Genomic DNA, 17,976 nt, shown 5'->3' on the forward strand with positions numbered 1-17,976 from the left:
AAAAAAAAAAAAAAAAAAAAAAAAAAAAAGGCTCTAAGAGCGTTCAGTTGTTCAGCAAGAAATGATTTTTCTTTATTTATAGAGCAGTAATCAAAGTTTTCATAACGCTGTTCTGAAATGCTCTTCTGGCGGCGGGGCGTGGAGCCGTGTGGCGGAGGTGCCGTTTGCCGGGTGCTTGTCATAAAAAATCCCCCCCCCCGGGACCCCTCCGTTTTCTCAGCGCTCCCCAGCTCACCGAGTCACACGTGACCCCCAGTTGTGGTCGGTGTAAGTGCTTTAGTGCCGATTTCTCTCGCTGTGCCGGATTGCTGGCGTGAGGCGCTGCGTTGCCACGATGTTCTGAGGAAAACCAGGGTCATGTAAAGCACGGCCGACAGGCTTGTGACTATTCGGGCTAGTGGGTTTTCCCGTTGGCACTCTGCCTTCATATGGGGGGGGGAAAAAGAATCGATTTTGGCATCCACCTCCTGGCTTCCATAAGGAGTTTTCTTGCCCTAAACCTGGTTTTCATACTCGTTTCGAAGCGGCGCTGAGCGTTAATAAGGAACATCTCGCCTATGCGGGGGTGAAGTTTAGAGAGAGGAACTATCTCGCAGGAAGAGACTTTCAAATTTATCCCTCATGGCAGGACATGCGTAACCTAATCCGAGTTACTCAGAAGATCGAGGACGTACAGAGACACGTACAGGGCTGCCGTGGCTGAGGAGGCTTCTTCCGTGCAGACAGCGGATCCGTCTTTCTGGAGCTTCACTCCGCTCATCCCAACCAGGGCAATGGTTATTTTTTCATCCTTCTCTTGTGAGAAGGAGAACAAGCTGGCATCCACGCTGAAACCCCCCTTCCTGCTTTCGATGTCGTTTTCCAAGATGCTCTCCACCTTCGCAGCAACAACAGAAAAAGCACAATCAGCGTTTTAATACTCCCGCCTGTGGAAGTCATTAAGTAAGTAAATGATCTTTTTGACTCGTGCAGTGCTTTACTGTCTTGCAGGTGCACTATATAATCCACATATGGGACTTCTCGCCCTGAAAGATTAGCATGCTCGTGTGTTCAGTTCCCAGGTTTTTTCTGAATTAGTTATGTCCAAGGAATTAAAAATTGTAGTGTGCTTTTGTGTTGTTTTTTTTTTTGGAGTCTGGAGCCAGAGAAGCCAGAAGATTCTGACTACCATTTCAAGGAAAATGGTGGTCAGCTGTGTTCGATTTAATGTTTATTATAAGAAAAACCAGTTGTTAAAAATCTTAGGTCTTCATGTCTTGGGCGGATTTCTCTCAAAGTGAGTGTTTTGATCCCTGCCAAGTTTGAAGCAATTATTCTTGCCAGTGCAAGCTGAGATGCTGCTACCTCTATCATCATCTAAACATTGCTGTACTTGAAATAACACCCCCCTGCCCCTTCATTTTGAGCCAAATGTGATGTATGTTCTCTCACCAGCTTAAGCTGTTGGCTCACAATCTTCTCCTCCAAGGACTCTAGTAACAGCAGCAGCTGATTCTCCGTTAGCTCTGCAGAATTAAAACAGGTTTTTACAAAAAAAAAACCAACAAACCACCAGTGTTTTAGAGACACCTGGCGAGATGTGAAGGGTGACCCTTAACTCTCTTGCAGGAAATGCCTGTTTGGTCAAAAAGTTGTTCAAACATTTAAAATGAATTATTAATGCTGCCTCCCTGCGAGACAAACGCGGCTGATGCTCTGGGTGCGGGTGACACTGAGTGTAGAGGCCGAGGGGGTTGAGGGGAGGGTCAAGCCATGTTTTGTGGGAAAGAACCCTGGAATTTGCACTGCTCTGTCTGTAAGGTAATCTCGCCACCTTTACCCACGTCTTACTGCTGATTCCCAGCCCTTTTTTCAGGGATCCTGCTGTGCCTGGACCGACGGGTAATTGCGTGTAACGCTCCTGGCAGTCGCTGCTCTGCCACTGTCGCTGAACAGCAGCGGCTGCGGACAGGTCTGTGCCCTCGGCATAAACCACCTTCGTTCCCAGGCTCAGAAATTATTTTACTTAAATCCTCTGCAAGTCTCTCACTCTCTAAGTTTTCTATATTCTGTTAGTCTTGTCAGTAGGAACATTCTTAATGTGTTCAGGTGCTACTGGGCTTCTCTGTTCAAACAGCCTCACCATCCAGGGCGTCAAGAGTGTAGGTGATGGCTCCTGCCAGCTTGAGGAGGTGTCCTGATGAATCCTGTAAGCTGCTCAACAGGTCTTTTAGGTCCGGGCTTTCTGTTTTCAGCTCACAACTATCCGTTTCGTCAAGAACTGCTTCCATCTAGGAAGATAAGAAAAAGAAACACCAGGATTTCAGAGAAGAGGCTGCTGCTGATCCCTTGCAGTCTAGAGACAGAAGCCTATGAACAGTCATGTGTCCCCCCTCCCTAAGCTACTTATGAGGCTGTAATTGAGGCTTTAGCATTCTCCCTGGCTCCAGTTAAAGCCAGAACATGAAATTTAAACGGTTTGATACCTTCAGGTAAATCTGCAAGGCTGTATATAAGGAATTGAGGGCACCTTCAGCAAGTTCACCGACAACAGCGAGCTGTGTGGTGTGGTCAGGATGCTGAGGGAAGGATCCATCCCGAGGGACCTGGGCAGGCTGGAGAGGTGGGACCGTGTGAACCTCATGGAGTTCAACGAGGCCAAGGGCAAGGTCCTGCCCATGGGTTGGGGCAATCCTCAGCACAAACCCAGGCTGGGCGAGGAGGGGATGAGAGCAGCCCCCAGGAGAAGGACTTGGGGGTGTTGGTGGATGGAAAACTGCCTGGGAGCCAGCACTGTGCACTGGCAGCCCAGAAAGCCACCCGTGTGCTGGGCTGCACCCAGAGCAGGGTGGGCGGCAGGGCGAGGGGCTTCACCCCTCTGCTCTGCTCTCAGGAGCCCCCCGAGATCATGGCTGTCTCTGTATTTATAAATCCTGGCAGTAAGGAGAACTTTGCTTACTTTCTGGCTCAGCTCGTGAAAGAGGTTCCTGTCTCTCATCACACCTTTGATGGCTTTTAAAAATACGGCACACAGATCAGAAGACAACTTCGAGAGAATTGTCAAATTCTGTCCAACTTCTGTCTTCAGCGTTCCTAATGTTCCTTGTGAGAAACCTGAAAACCAGAGAGCCCAAATACGTCACTTCTAAACCAGACAATCCCACAAGAAGTTCACTGGCACCCCCGGGTTTAGAATTTGAAACATTTCTGTGGGTATTTTCAAACGCAATACGCAATTTTGAGTTGGATGGTTGTCGCGTCTCGGGTAACAGGCAGCGCTCTGCGGTAAACACGTTGCTTTTGGTGCTCTGTGTTTATCCTCAATGGTTGGACTAGGGGATCTTCAAGGTCTTTTCCAACCTGGATGATTCTGTGATCCTGAGAGATCCCATCTCACCCGAAGTGGGTAAAAGCGGTGCAAGTAGTAGTAAAACACATTGCTCACCGTCAGATACGAACTTCTTTGAACTCTCTCCTGGGAAATAGTCAAGATCTGCAACAGGATAAAAAGGGCATGACTGATGTAGGAAAATACTTAAAGCTGGATGGGGTGTGTGTGTGTGTTTTACCAGGGCAGTCGTTTTTAAGCCTGAAGATACTGGTATCCCAGTTCTGAACTCTCACGTGCTAGGCGTAGGTCAGACTGCTGTTCGTACTCTTCCCCCGTGCATCTGTCCTCTGCCCATTCGTTTAAAACTCGTTATTCCAACACCTTATTCCCTATCATGTGCCTTATATTGACCGGTAAGTGTCTTAAAATACGAGTAAATTAAAATCACGGCTTGTACTGGGCAGGGTCCGTGTGGGTGTGGGAAGCACAGAGCAGAGGGGACACAAGCCAAGCGCGGTCTCTCAGATCCTGCAGCAGGTTCTGTGGATCTCGGTCCCCTCTTTACCTACGCAGCGTAAGTGTCTTTTTACACCAGTCTTCCCACTGAGGGGTCAGCCGCCCTGTGCTTCTCCCTGGCTCCTCTCCTGAGTAGGGCAAGAAGAGGAAAACCTCTGCCCTCTGTGCCATTATTCAGCAGGAGCTCTGCAGTTCCTGAAATTTAGAGCTGAGACTTCAGTATTGCTCTTTCGTTTCCTTACCAAACCCCCCAGAACCGTATCTCTTTCCCGGGTAGCCCTTACGTACTACGTACGGCCTTTTCCCAGGCGGTTTCCGTCACTCTCATTGCATCCGTGTCCTTGCAAATGAGCTAAGGGCGACCGTGAGGCTGAATGCAATTCAGAAGATGGTTTTCCCTCTTCTGTGTTGTTTCCTGCCTGGAGGCCTTGGTAGTTTCTGAAAGTTACTTACCCCACGATCCATCTGTAATGGTCAGGTGGATCGCCCTGAACGCCAGGGTGCAGCCCTTGGGTATAATTATGCTTTCATTGCTTTCTCGGGTGCCCTGCTCAGTGGAAAAAAAAAAAATAAAAAATCAGTTACTAGGCCTGGATGGTGTGCAGGCGTTTGGGAAGGAGCAACTCCTGAGCCCGAAGAGAGATCAAACCTTTGTACAAAGCTCGGCGTAAAGCTGGGCTGCAAAGCTCCCGTCTGCCTTGGTGGACTCCTCGAAGCTGGTCTCCTCGGAGTTTTCTAGTGTTTCGTGAACGATGTATAAATTCTGGCCAGTTTTCTGGAGTTGTTTAATGAAGGAGTGATTCACATTCAGTTTTCTAAAGGAGAAAAAGGATCAATATCCTGGCTGAAAGTGTCTGGTTTTCTGTGAGCTGTGACAAAAGCTCTGTAGTCTACGCGGAGTCAGGAGCCTGCTGCTCGCGTCCCTTCTGTGGTCACACGAGTACGCGTAAATACCACAGCGTCGGGAGCTTCTGGGGGAAAAAAAAACATGGCAGAAAACGGGCTGCAGTAGTTGCTGTCCTCGGTGTGTTCCCCTCCTATGTCTGAGGGGGACTGGGGCAGCGAGGCCGTGGCCCGGCGGGTCGTACAGGTGACGTGTCCTGCTCTCCATGCTCCTCTCCAGGCACAAACCCTGGGAAGAGATGGCTTGGCTCCAGCTGAGCCACTTATAAGCATTACAACGCCACGTAAGGAATCTTCATCACCTCTCTTTCCCGTCCTCCAGAAGTATGCATGCTTAGGGGGAATGCATGCTCTCGGGTCTTAATCTTGGGGTTTGGCTGTTGAAAAACCCTTGTGTGCCCTGGCGTGGGGTAGAGGAGGATGACTGCAGGTTCTCCCTGTGTCTGCCTTACCTTTCTGTTCTCAGTGCGTCGAGTCTCGGGACCGAGATGTGGTTCTTCTCCAGCTTGATGGACCATCCTTTGGACAAGGAGAAAGCTCCTTGCACCTTTACTCTTGTAGAGTCAACACAAAGGCTCAGACTCCCATCAACTTTGTCACTGAAGCTTTTCTTGACTGTAAACTGACTTGAACCTTGACCAGCTTCGTTGAGAAAGAGGAACTCTGAAATAATTTGATGCATTAGCTTAAGCATGATTCCACAGACTCCATGTTATAACTATTGCACGCACCAGAAACATAGAGTTCAGGCACAAATGATCCAGATGTTTTGTCTATGGAAATGGAAAACCTGAGAATGATAAACCTGGGCTTTACCTGTGCTTTTATCGCCTTCTCTAGGCAGCAGCACGTCGTCGAATCTGTAGCACGTCCGTTTGTAGCGGGGAGATGGGCAGAATATGGTTTTTCTTTTTCTTCTCACAAGGCAGAGGAGTCTGAAATGTTCGTGGTCTAAGATGCTCTGAACTGGGACCAGGTCTCCTTTTGGGTCTATTTGATTTACGAGGGATTGGGTGACTTTCTTAAACATTCTGCCGTGGCCGGATGAATTTTTGAACCAGAGCGACGTGTCCTTGTGCCTTAGGAAAGAGGCAAGACAAGTTAAGCAAAATGACTTGAAATATAATCAGAAGGTCATGAGAAAATATCTGTTACTTTTAGTTAATAAGAACTCTTCCAGAATGAGGGTAACCTATAAAATCCCACGTTGGTACCAGGACACGCTTTTCACAGGACTGCACAGGGAAGCACCTGGAGGGGTGGGAGTACGAGCCGTGGTTTGTTCGGGCTCATCCCCCTTTCTGATGAACTCCCAGTGGGGACTGGGGAGGCAGCTCTTTCCACTAAGGTATTTTGTTACATAGACCAGTACATACCATAATCCTTTTCGTTACTAAAGTAGACCTTGCTCCTTAACCTAGGACCTATCACAGCCCTAAATGCTTTAATCTTTAATTAATGCGTTGCCCTGATGTTAAGTTTGAAAAGCGCTCGAGCAATTTCTTGCTGGTTTTGCCTCTGCGTTTCCCCTGTGTGTCCTCTTGCCCGGCAGACAGGAATGGGTTCACGTTGTTTTGAAACGGAGCGTTAGGAAAATGATTTCATCAGCGTCTTACTGCAAGGAAGTGAAAGTGCTGAGAGTTGAAGAGTGGGTTGAGGGGGGACGTAGGAGAGCTTGTTCTATGGCAAACGTCCCCCAAAATATATAAAAAAAAAATATAAATCCCAGCACAGCTACCTGGGTATGCCCTGGCGCTCTGCCTGTATCCCCCGCAGAGGAGAGCTGCGTGTTGGAGAGGCAGAAACGAAATGACTGTTGGTTTTCCTGTTGCAGCTCGGTTTTTACTCCAGTTTGTTTGGCTTCTCGCTTCAGTTGCCATATGTGAGGCGTGATGCAGAACAACTTTGATCTACAAATGAAAAAAACCTCCTGTACTTACTGAGAAGAAAAGCTTGCGGGTCTCTCCCCTCTTCTGCACCTTCTAGCGGGTCTGGCTAGAGAAGAGACGCTGATCCCCGTGCGCGGTTCAGATGAGCAAACAGGGGGGAATCTTCCCTCTCCCTAAGGTCCCGCGGGGGTCTGAAAAAAGAGACTGGCTTAGTCCGATTCGTCCAGAAAGGAGGAAGACGGTCACATCGCAAAGGATGGGGTGTTGAACGCGGTGGAGCTAGGGAGGGGGAAACAGTCCTGTGCGCTTTAATGTGGGAGCATTTCAGTCGTTCTTACAGGACTCAATCCCTTGGGAGACTCCGGAAAGAAAGAAAAACTAAACCAGAACAATTAACAGACAGTTTGCTCCGCCCCAATTTTGTACCGAAAGCTCTTAAAAATCTACTTGCCTGTCTGGGGGGTGCCTGGCGGCCGGTCGGCTGTCGGTGCGTGGGGCAGCGATGGGGCCCCTCCGCGCAGCTCTGCCCGCCTCTGCTCGCGGAGCCGGAAGCATCTGCTAGGTTGGGGCATAGAAAGGCTGTCGCTTGCGTAATTCTTCCTGCAGAAAGTTTCACTGACCCGAGCTGAACCTCTGTTGACACAGTTAATCGCTGTCGATCTGTCGTGGCGACTTGTTCTGCGGATGCCTCGTTCCTGTAAGATTTGTCCCATTTCTGGCAAGGTTCTGGCTTTTGTTTGTACTCCTGATCCGTTGGGATGAGGAACGGTGTGTCCTGGTTTAGGGGGATTTCACCAAACCTGCGAGAGAGCTACATACCGAGGGGCGGTGAGCACAAGGGGTCAATATAATGTTTCTTGGAGGCACTTTTATTAACTTTGGCCTGGTGATGCACAGGTTGCCATGCTTTATGGCTCACTGTTAGTGGCAGAGGTCACTGCGGTGCCCTGCGCGGGGATCCACGCAGTGGGCTGCAAGCTCTTCGCTTTACAGCCCTGGATCACTTGGTGGGCTTGGAATCACTCTGCCACGCTTGTCTAAAAGCAGAACCTGTCCGTGTGAAAATTCAAGCAGTCAAACGCAAGTTTGTACATGAATACTTACTTTATTAGTTTCTCTCAGAATACTGTACAAAGGAGTAATAAAAATATTCACACTTTGTTTTAGAAAGTTCTCTACGTGAGACTTCTGTATACACAGCAAAAAGAAGGGCTACTGGGGGGGAAAGAAAAAAAAAAACCAAACCAACCCTAAAACTTTGTACAATGTCAGAACGTTCCATTAAAAAATAACCCCAACTAATTCAGCTCACTTAAACTGAATCAGGGAGGATACGTACACACAAAACACTCGCATGCTTAAAAGATACTCTAGGCAATGATAAAGCAACGCAAGTCACAATGAGAAAGACTTAATGTGTTAACAACGGTAACCAGCTGCTGTCCCCTTCTCAAGGGCCAGTACCATGCTTCTATTAAAACAAACAAAAAAATTAAACAATCATTTAAAAAAAAAAAAAAAAAGTACTCAGGAATTAAGTAGCCCTAGACCTCAAGTTTGGGTTTTGTTTTGTTTTGTTTTGTTTTTAAAAGGCTTTTTCCTGCGAAGGGCTGGACTGTATGACATCCGGTGAGCTATGTTAAGTGAATCACAAGGCAGGATCCCTAATTCAGAAGTATCAGCCGGTTAGTGCTCGATTGTTTTCTGCCTTTCCTTGTTTTCTGCCTTTCCTGGCGCAGCGGCTGCCCCTCTGCGGGAACACATGCCTGGTCTTGTGAGTGGCTTGGGAGAGGCTTTGCCCAGGACAGGATGGGGCAGAGGGAGGCTTCTGCCAGTGTCTGCGAATGGCTTTCAAAAGCTTTTCTTCTTTGGCGTTCATTGCAGAACAAAAAAAAAAAAAGCATTTTTTAAAGTACCTACTTATGCAGTAATTGTTTTTCAGTCACAGGACAGACCCCACCTTTAAGTGGCCCCAGCCGCTGTACAGGAAGACAAGTTTGAGAGGAAAAGCTGTCAAGTGCAATGCGATCCAAATCCCACTTAAAATCAATAACGATCCATCATCTCCCTCACACAGGTACTGGGAGAAGACTCGACAGTCCGCAGGATCGAACGGACAGCCCTTGCCCTCACAGTCTGGTTCTCCACACCAAAAGGTAGGCTTCACCCTCGGACCACTGCGAGGACACGGCTGCAAGTCCCTCACCCTGCCTCCGCGGCCCCATCTGCCCTTCCTCAGGAATCGGTTATCCCAGGAGAGCTCCAGCGTCCTGCCCGTGCCCCGTAACTCGTGCGAACTCGCTCCTGTGTGAACTTAAACGCACGTGACCCGGAGTGATTTCAGCACAGAGGCCCAGGGCTGCGCCCCTTGCTCTGGCCCCGCTGCAGTGGTGGTTTCCAAGTGGAAACTCAGCCGGGTGCTGCTGTGGCCCCTGTGACACCGACCGCAGGGAGCCGGGCGGCTCGTGTACGCCCAGCAGCACCCAAAGCTCTGTCACTGAAAGCCACCCCGGGTACACCTAGCGAGGAGCAATTGCAACTGTGGTTTAACTACAATTAACTTATGGCTTCTTTTCTATTTTTGATTAATTCTGATACCTACCCTTAAGATGGGACCTTAAGAAAGATCGTATCGGGTGTAGAATTGTTCAAGTAATTATTAACCTTACGTACTTAACACACCACATTATTAATATGACATCTTTTTTCAACTCTCTCCCTTCTTTCTGTACTTTCTCTTTTCATTTATGTTTCCCTTGATTGGATGAACTGTATGAGCCCAAGTTCACTTCGGATATTTGGTGGCAAAAATGCAACCCCTGTGTTGTAAAGAAAGTCATTTGCCACCTGACACCCATCCGTTGAACGGCGAGTTTAATCGTTTCGGGGTGAACAAGGTAAATCAGAAAAGCTACTGTCATTAAGGCTTTGCCTAACAAGAAGTTTTAGACTTTAGGCTTTAAAAACTGCCTTTCTGAGGAGTTTATAATCCCATTCTGTTTCACAGTTGATCTTTAATTTAACAAACAGAACCAGCTGTCCATAGCGCCAGTTAACAGCAGAAATAACGTGTTCAAACCCTCAGCTGTTTTAACGCCAAGGCCTTCAAGAAACTGCGCGGGGCTGTACTTGCTGGGGAGGAGCTGACCTCAGTTTATACTTCTGTTAAAAATATCAAAACTGCTCTGACTTTGTGTGATGTGCATACACTTAGGAATAACCAGTATATGTCTGTCTAGATAGGAGTAATGTTTCTAAGCATACAGTGACTGCTTCTGTTGCAAAAAACTTGGATTATTTTCCCCCTCGTTTTCTACCAAAATAAGCAGTTTTCTTTCCTCCGGAGATTTATCACTGCCGTGTAATTGTGTCTGCGGGCAGACGGTCAGCTCGGTGAAGCCAACGTGCCGTCCGCGCTACGCTCGGTGGGTAGAGCCGTGGGCAGCCCTGCCCTGAGCACTCCGGGCACTGACACCGCTCATGTCCTAGTCACTTCAAAGGTACTTGGTTGATTGATGAAATATCTCTGGTTTGAAACCACTATTTTTTTTTTCAAAAGTCATTGTCTAGTAGCTTAAAGAGTGTATTAGCTTTAGGGTATATAGTACCTTGACTAAAGCAGCAATCCTTATGTCACGGGGGTTAAAAGGTTAAACCCCCGTCAGGTGAATTGCACATCTGTCAGACTCCCTCGCTGGAGAACAGGGCGTCAAGCCAGACGCTCTTTCTACTTTCTTGAAAACTTTTCACTTCAAATATTTCCATTTTTCAAACCTATTGTGTGCTGATTCTCTATGCATTCCAGCAGCCCTCTGAGGTACACTAGATGCTTGTCCCTTCTCTGCAGCAGTCTGATAGTAAGTCTGAGACAGGGAAGTAAAGCAACGTGTCCAAAATTATGCATGGAGTAGTACTAGATCTTAGACGCAACTCTGAAGTTCCCCTATCCATGTCCTATGCTCAGACCATCGAGCAGAACTCTACAATATCCACTATGACCTCGAAAGCTAGAATTGGCTAATGCGGGGAAAAAAAAAAAAAGAGCATATTTAAAATGTTTTATACCATTGTCAAAAGTCTGAGACAACAGAAGCACTAAGACAACAATACAGGCTTTCAGGATTTTACAGGGGAAGCACAAGGAAACCCCCATTTCATCCAGCGTGCAAGGAAAAAAAAAAAAAAAAAAAAAAAAAAAAAAAAAAAAAAAAAAAAGGATTACTTTGAGCAGTGGAAAGCGATCTCAGCCAGGAAATCTAAACCTGCAAACCTGCTTTATTTAGGTGGCGATTTTACGGGAAAAAGGCTCCATTTTGTTGCTATACTAAGTAATCTATTCTCTTCAGTGACCCCTGGCATCCTGCTGTTGGTCGCGGCAGTCTGCTGCGTGTCAGCGTGCCCGGGATCACCCGAGGGCTCGGGGGATGCTGCCGCAGCGCTTGTGCGTGGAGCTGAGTGACAAAGACTTCCAGGCAAGCCAGAAACCAAACGCTTCGCTTGCCTCGAGTCAGATACCGAGCAAACCCACTGGCAAATCCCAGTAACACCTACACAGGCTTCAGAGACCAAGAGCTGCACTGAGGAGAGAAATGCCGTTTCTCTCCGGTCTGAGGAGAGAAACGCAGGCGCCCGTTTCTCCTTTGGCCTGTTTCTCCTTCGCTCGTGCGGTCTCCGTGTACCGAGGAGCTCGGTGGTGTTTGTTGTTGATCACTAAAATAACCTGCACCCCAGCCCTTCAGCCCTGCCCGGGTGCTCAAAGCGCGCTTAAACACGAGCGGTTTGGGGTGGGGAGCGGAATTACCCAGACGGATTCTGGAAACAAGCTGAAAATAACGAATTTGATTTAGGATCTATCGACCTTTTTTCCTGAACCGCCCGAATGGTGCTGTAGAAAGCTGAAAGCTTTGTCAGACTGCAGGTCATTCCTTCCTGTACTGCTTATAGTAAAAGAACTTCCTTTTTTTTCAGTGGTGTAAAAGATTGCAAAATAAAAATCTGTCATTCTCTTCCCCCTCCCACTCCCCTGCCCAAAAATGGAACTCGAACCCCGAAACAATCAAGTATTGGGAAAGCCTGGCTGTATCCTTTTGAATTTCCCCCACATAACGCTTAAAGCACCCAGCTCAAAAAGGGAAATCTATTTTAAAGTGCATTTACCACAGCAATAGTACCAGCACTAAAAGCTTTTCCCCCTCATCCCTATCCTCATCGTTCAGTGTCCGGGACAGATGGCAATCTCTCTCTTTGTACCTTGAAGTCTCGGTGTATCTGCATCTAGTGATGGCGCTGGAATGAAGGGAATCCAGCGCCAACGCGTCCTGCTCTGCACTAAACTCTACTCTGGAGCTTGTTTAGATTTATTGGGCATGAGGATCCAGCATGCGGTATATGTCTATTGGATACTGCGTTTAAACAGCCGCTGTGAAACTATATCCCAGTGTGCGTGGGGATGAAGAACCAGGACTAGAGAGAAGGAGCTTCCCCCTCTCCCCTGCTCCTCTTCCGTCCGCTCCAGCCACGCAGTTCAGTACTTGTTGATCCCAAAGATCCGGACTCCGTGAAACTGAGGCAGTTTGGGGATCAGGACGCTCATAAGGGAGATGGTGTTGATTATGAAGTGTATCCGGTCATACTTTGTGTAAAAGCTGGTTAGAAAATACCTGGAAGGGTGGGGAACACAGAGAGAGAGAGAGAGAGAGGGAAACCGAATTACAGCGCTTCGTGGTTTTCTCTCCCAGGACTCCACGTGCGGGGGCGCCGAGGCCGCTCCGCTGCCCGCGGTACTCACAGGACGATGGGCATGATGGTCAGGAACTTGCGCGACGCCGTGAACTGCACGCCGTAGTCCATCTGCTCCCAGTGCGTGAGCAGCCGAGCCTTCCCCTGGTCCGGGGTCTCAAAGGGGGTTCCCTTCACGGTGTGCAGGAAGATGTACATGCTCTGGAGCAAACAGAAAGGCGGCGTGAGGAGCCCCTCGCCTCGCCCCCCACCAGCGTTCGGCTCCAGCGAGGACAGGGCGGTGGCGGGAGCTTGCACCAGCGCGCTGTTCCACTAGAGGGACGTGCTGGTGCTGCTGGGACTGGCGGCGGCCAACGAGGCGAGGAAGCCGCTAGCCGGGGCTAGCTCAGGCTTGGCTCTGACGCGTGAGGCCACTCGCTGGGTGTAAGCCAAGAAGGTGGTTGCAAGGTGACAGCCCTCGGGTCTCTGGGATTGGGAGATTAGCGTGGACGGGCTGGGCCGTGCAGCAGCGGCGCTGGAGCCTCGGAAAAGCCCTGATAGAGCTGTGGGCTGCGAGGGGGTGAAGTGGGACACAACTGGCAGATAACCAGCAAGTGTCTGGCTGCATCTGCTGCGTGGAGCCACGCCTGGCCTTTGGCCTCCTTTCTGTTCCCAGGACTTGGAACTGTTTGAGGAAGGAGCTGGATGAAAAGCAGGCAGCCTCTGAACTGAGCCCCAAGCAGCTCCAGGTGGCAGTTTGGTGGTTTGGGGCATTTTTATTTTTTTTTCCCCCCACTAGAGCCATGCATAATGTTAGAGTGAGGGTCCCCCATAAGGTTTGTGTCTGGGGCATTCTTGGGCTGAGATCTTATTTAAAATACAGGATAGCAAATCCTCTGCTGCATCTCCAAAGCATTCTGTCCCCTGCGCCCGAGGGTGAAGGGCTGCCCAGAGCTCTGCTCCCCAGGCACAGGCCCCGGGCGTGCCAAGCCGAGCGCAGCGGGACGCAGAGGCACAGAACCGAGGGGTCAAACGCAGCACAGGGAACCCGGGCATCTGTCACACGTGCTGTGCCTGCCCCTAGCACAGCCCTCCGACACCCCTTCCTTCAGGAACCTGAGCCCTACAAGGGGAGAATCGGTTCCTGGAATAATCTTTTGCTTTAAGCAGAACAAAGTTTGGCGTTTAATCTTGTTTTCTTAACTCCGATGAGGCCATTTCAGATTTTATCAACCCAAGGCTGTTGTGGCAGCTTCTGTGGCCTCTCACAGCTATTCCTCTCTTAAGGGGGACGTGACAAAGGGTCGTGCCCTGCAGGCAAATGAATTCCGTGTCCCCTCTGGGCAGCCTCCCCAGATGTTTGCTGTCTGATTGGTACCTAGGCTGGATTTAAATACATGACCTAGAGGCAAAGGTGCAGTCTGAGGGGTGGAGGTTGAGTAACTTACCCAGCGTCTTTGGAAACACAGAGAAAGGAATTGTTTCAACAAGAATCTTACTAGATTGCTCTCAGAAGACCAGCTGGTGCTGAGAGATTACCTCTCCGTGCCCCGGGGAAGTCAAGCCAGCCCCGTTGTTCCCTTACCATGTTGTGAATGATGTTGGTAAGAGTCCAAACCACAGGGACGCTGAAGAAGGGGATGCTCAGGAGCACGACGTGCAGCAGGCCGATTCCAAGGACGTAGGACAACCAGATGCCCCGGCTGTTCATGACACGGGTGTTGGGATTCACCTCGCTGTGTGCTGTTCCCACGTTCATGTTGGCTCTTGTGTCCAGCGGGCGCCCCTGAAACTAAAGCAGAGTTGGGTCAGTACTCGCATGGCAGCTGCCTCCAGTTAAATTACTCCGAGGTTGAGCACCGTCTTGCTCTTAAGCAATCCTGAAATCTGTTGTTTGCTATAAAAATCACAAGTCAGTTCGCTTCTCTGCACCCCGTTATTTCCTTTTGTAGAGCTGACGTTTCTGAGGGGAAGGCAAACGCAGGAGTGGTTGAGATTTGGGAATCGTGTGTGGGAAGCCCGTCTGTGACAGAAGCTACTTTGTGATCTGCTGAAATGCTTTCCTGGAACCAAGAAGTCAAGGTTCAATCCCCCGATTGCCTGACAAGACTCAAACAAATACTTTTAAGCGCTTTTTAAGTCCTCATCACAGTGTTCATCGCGGAAGCAGTCGGCACATGAAGCTCCTTATGTGTTTACGGGTTCAGCTTACCTTAAACTCAAAAGGAGAACACAAGTGTTTGCAGAGTAAAGGCACGGCAGCTCTGTTATCAACAGATTTCCTAATTAGTTCAACTAAATTAACAGGGTTCTGCACAGCTCTAGAGGCTTGCTCGTCTCCTGGTCTGGCTTACATGTTTTGCCTTCCAATTTAAGATTTATGAAGGGGGGAAAGAAAAAAAAAAAAAAAAAAAAAAGAGTAACAAAAAAATTCCCCTGCAGGGAAGGAGTGGGCTGCTGCTTAAGGAACATAAAAAGTTAGAGATAACAAGGAGAAGTGCACTGGGAGGATATTTTGGTAGCAAGAGCTGCAGAGGAGATGGCTCTTCCCCTACCTGGAAAGAACAGCTGCCACGTAGGAGGAATACAGAATGTTTTTCTAAACAATACCAGGAAGACAAGGGAGCAAGAGAGTGTTGTCCTCTCAGAGAGCAAGTCTTTGGAGTGGTGCCCTACGGACCACGCCGATACTGGAGTGGCTTTTTGGGCTGCTGCCGACAGCGGCAGCAGGTATCGGTCAGCTTTGGGGCTTTCTGGGACGCCGAGAGCTCTGCTTTCCCAGCTTCCAGAGATTGCAGGATACAGCCCAAATTAGGACTGCTGTAAAGCTGAGTGTCTTTCCACCGGCATCAGGGAAGTTCTTGCATTAAATCACCTCTGCCCGCGTCCCATGGAGATGTGGTTTTGTCAGTAATAGGGTCTGTCCCTCCCTGGGCGGAGGACCCAAGGCGGGGGCTGTTCCCTGATGTCTCCCCTCGTGGTTTTGCTGCTTTGGTTCCCACAGCTGGAAGACGCCGTTGCTGTTCTCTAGCGCTCGGAACCTTCGTCTCAGGAGGCGACTCCGAGCCAGATCTAACATTAGGCGCTGTACGTGGCTGCCAGCTGTTCCCGGATCCCTTGCAGAGTGCTGGGCCTGGCTTGTTTCAGGAGCTGGCTCTCTCCCCTCTTCCTGCCCAGGGCTAGGACACCACGCGAACGCTCGGCTCTGCAGCTCCTGGGACGCTCCCTCCAACGTCCAGGCCTCGTCCAGCCATGCAGGCGGCTCTTGCTCGGTGTTTCAGGCAGCTCTGGTGAAGCAGCTGCTACCCAGGTGTCAGTCGGGGGGCTTATATCTGGTTTTGTTACCAGAAAAGGGGCTTGCAGCTCCACGGAGTGCTCGTTTTCTTGTCACCCATCTCCTGGGCCAAAGGCTGCCAGACTGGCTACTCGATATTCCAGAGAAACGCCCGAAGCTTGGTCTGGAAGCAGGACTTAGAGCCAGGGTTCAGCTCTCCAGTCCTGGCAGGGGCAGCAGCTCCATCCTTAATCTGGTGCAATCCCTGAGGGCTTTCAGAAGGAAATCTAGGGGTTGCAGTGAAGCGTTACAGGAGTCAAACAAAGTCATATTGTTGCAACAACAACAACAAAAAAGCAAACAGCCCTGTGGAATGCATAAACAGGAGTGCTGTCTGCCAGACATAGGGAATAATTCTCCTAGATACTGGTAAGGCCTCGCCTGGAACACTGTCCAGTTCTGGGAGGAGCTGGAGGGACTCCAGGGGAGAGCAGTGAGAATGAGCAGAGGTGTAGGAAAAACATGACCTGCAAGGACAGATGGAAAGAAACGGATTTGTTTAGTCTAGAGGATGCTGGAGAGAGGCATGAGGACTAGTCCTTAAACACTTAACAGAGCTGCACTGAGAAGGGAGACGAACTGCAGCGGAGTTAACGGCACCGCCGGGGCTCGGAGCAGCTGGGTAACGCAGAAGGACGGACGCGAGAATGGACTGCCCCTGCCCAGCGATCCGTGGCTCACTGGAGGCTTTAAAACCCAAGTTTCATAAAGTTAAAAAAATCAAGATTCCTCTTTGGAGTGGGGGGGCTGCCCAGGTGGCCTCTTCAGGACCCTCTTTTCTCAGGATGACGCCGTTATGGGAGGCTGCAGGAGCGGGCAGCCCTTCCTGCACGCCCTACAGCCGGAGGTGCGCCCTGCCTGCGCAGCAAGAAAGTGCAGTTTCCATTTGAGGACAATCCCCGGTGTAACGATCAAAAACTAATGAGCAGCTTCTCCTTGCCCCCCTCTGCCAGTGAGGGCAGTTGCAGGCCTGCAGCTGGGTGGCAAAGGGCCAAACCTGGGAGCTTGTACGTGAAGCACTTCCCCTCCCCGTGCCTCAGTCTCCTCATTTACAAAAACGAGGATTCGGCAGGTGAAACGCTAGAACCAAGCAGAGGTTAATTCATTCATGCAGGATACGGAGGCGTCGAGCAGTCGGCCCTACGATGGGGATAACTCGGTGTCCAATTCTGTCCTTCCCCGGCTTAAAAATATTTCACCTGCGGATCTCTTCCGATGCCGAACTGGCGTCTGCAGCCCTCGCCCAGGCGATCTGTGCAGATGGCACGGGCAGCCCTGCGCGGTGTTGCAAAAGCCTGGCCGAGGGAGCAGGAGCTCGCACGGCCCCGATCCCTACCCCCAGCCCAGATCCCGTGTCGTTCGCTTTTTCCTTTCTGATTTTACACCGGGGATTTGTTCACCTGCAGGAAAAACAAGGCAGAACCCAACGGCGGGAGGAACTCCAGCTCCCCCCGGAGCTGTGGAGCTCTGCCTTCCCACTCGTGCAGCGGTTTTTCAGGACAGAAAAGCTTTTAATGTTTCATCAGACTGAGTGTGAAGGTTGGGACTGCGTTGCCGTTGGACGCTCTCCATCCAAGGAGGGGAAAAGTCGTTAACTGTGCTCGGAGGCGAGCGGCAGGCCCTGACGGCAGAGCTGAGCCCTTCCTTCGCCTTCCCGACGTCCCGCCGGCGCGGCGCCCTGTCCTCTCCTGGGACAGGCTCAGGTTCTGGGGCTCGGAGCGAGCGTTGGGGCTGACGCCGTCTCCCCGCTTCTGAGGGAAGGGGACACAAAACCGCAGCGGCAGCCTCCTGCCTGCTTTGTCCGCCCTCGCCGTGCCGCCGGCGCCCCGAGGTGCAGCTCCGGTCCCCACCTTTGCCTTCGCGCCCTGAGGAGCACGTCCCGGGCTCGGGACCCAGGTCCTGCACCCCGCCGTGCCCCGGGGAGGGAAGGAGCGCTCAGGTGCTCCTCTTGGCCGGTGTTCCCACAGCACAAAGCGATGACGATCCCACGGAACCGCCGAGGAGCCAAGATCCCTATCTCTGGCGGCCACAGCAATCCCCATCTCCCCAAGTGAATTAAATATTTTAAAGCTTTCTTGGCAAGATGGCACATCGGCGTTTGAAGCGGCGCGGCGGGCCCGCGGAGGACGCTGGCTGCGAGGGCTGGGAGCCGCTAGAGCCAACAGCGCTGCCGCGGTCCCGCTCCAGCCCGACACCTCCCCCTGGGCCCGGGGCAGAAAGTGGGGTGCGGGAGAAGTGGGACCCCCCCGCCGCCACCCCTCAGCCTTTCCTGCTCCATCCCGAGGGGCGCTGGGCCCCGCTTAACC

At 50.6% G+C, this 17,976-nt stretch overlaps 2 protein-coding genes across 2 annotated transcripts in view; both read right to left on the reverse strand.

The window, feature by feature from the left end:
* Window positions 1-355: 355 nt before the first annotated feature.
* GSDMA (gasdermin A) lies at window positions 356-6,843 on the reverse strand. Its single transcript, XM_026864657.1, has 10 exons — window positions 6,670-6,843; window positions 5,546-5,808; window positions 5,182-5,392; window positions 4,476-4,641; window positions 4,280-4,373; window positions 3,425-3,472; window positions 2,939-3,093; window positions 2,123-2,270; window positions 1,432-1,505; window positions 356-877 (listed from the first exon to the last, which is right to left on the reverse strand). The coding sequence occupies exons 2-10, from the start codon at window positions 5,757-5,759 to the stop codon at window positions 641-643; spliced, it is 1,347 nt and encodes a 448-aa protein (XP_026720458.1). The 5' UTR covers window positions 5,760-5,808; window positions 6,670-6,843; the 3' UTR covers window positions 356-640.
* Window positions 6,844-10,839: 3,996 nt separating this feature from the next.
* The window catches only part of ORMDL3 (ORMDL sphingolipid biosynthesis regulator 3), a 26,365-nt gene continuing 19,228 nt past the window's right edge, over window positions 10,840-17,976 (reverse strand). Inside the window, exons 2-4 of the mRNA XM_026864658.1 lie at window positions 13,922-14,130; window positions 12,407-12,558; window positions 10,840-12,278 (exon numbers count right to left, since the gene is read on the reverse strand). Of these exons, the coding sequence (XP_026720459.1) occupies window positions 12,143-12,278; window positions 12,407-12,558; window positions 13,922-14,095 (462 nt within the window). The 5' untranslated portion in view covers window positions 14,096-14,130 and the 3' untranslated portion in view covers window positions 10,840-12,142. The remainder of the gene's footprint in view (window positions 12,279-12,406; window positions 12,559-13,921; window positions 14,131-17,976) is intronic.

The sequence above is a fragment of the Athene cunicularia genome (assembly GCF_003259725.1).
Source record: "Athene cunicularia isolate RWA chromosome 27 unlocalized genomic scaffold, athCun1 chr27_part1, whole genome shotgun sequence".
Lineage (NCBI taxonomy): Eukaryota > Metazoa > Chordata > Aves > Strigiformes > Strigidae > Athene > Athene cunicularia.

Bases quoted from the DNA above. Each gene is read 5' to 3' on its own strand.
- GSDMA (XM_026864657.1), bottom strand. From the start codon at position 5,759: ATGTTTAAGAAAGTCACCCAATCCCTCGTAAATCAAATAGACCCAAAA. The intron at 5,393-5,545 runs GTAAAGCCCAGG...AAATTATTTCAG, and splicing joins AGAAGGCGATAAAAGCACAG to AGTTCCTCTTTCTCAACGAA. The intron at 3,473-4,279 runs GTAAGTAACTTT...ATCCTGTTGCAG, and splicing joins CATTACAGATGGATCGTGGG to ATCTTGACTATTTCCCAGGA.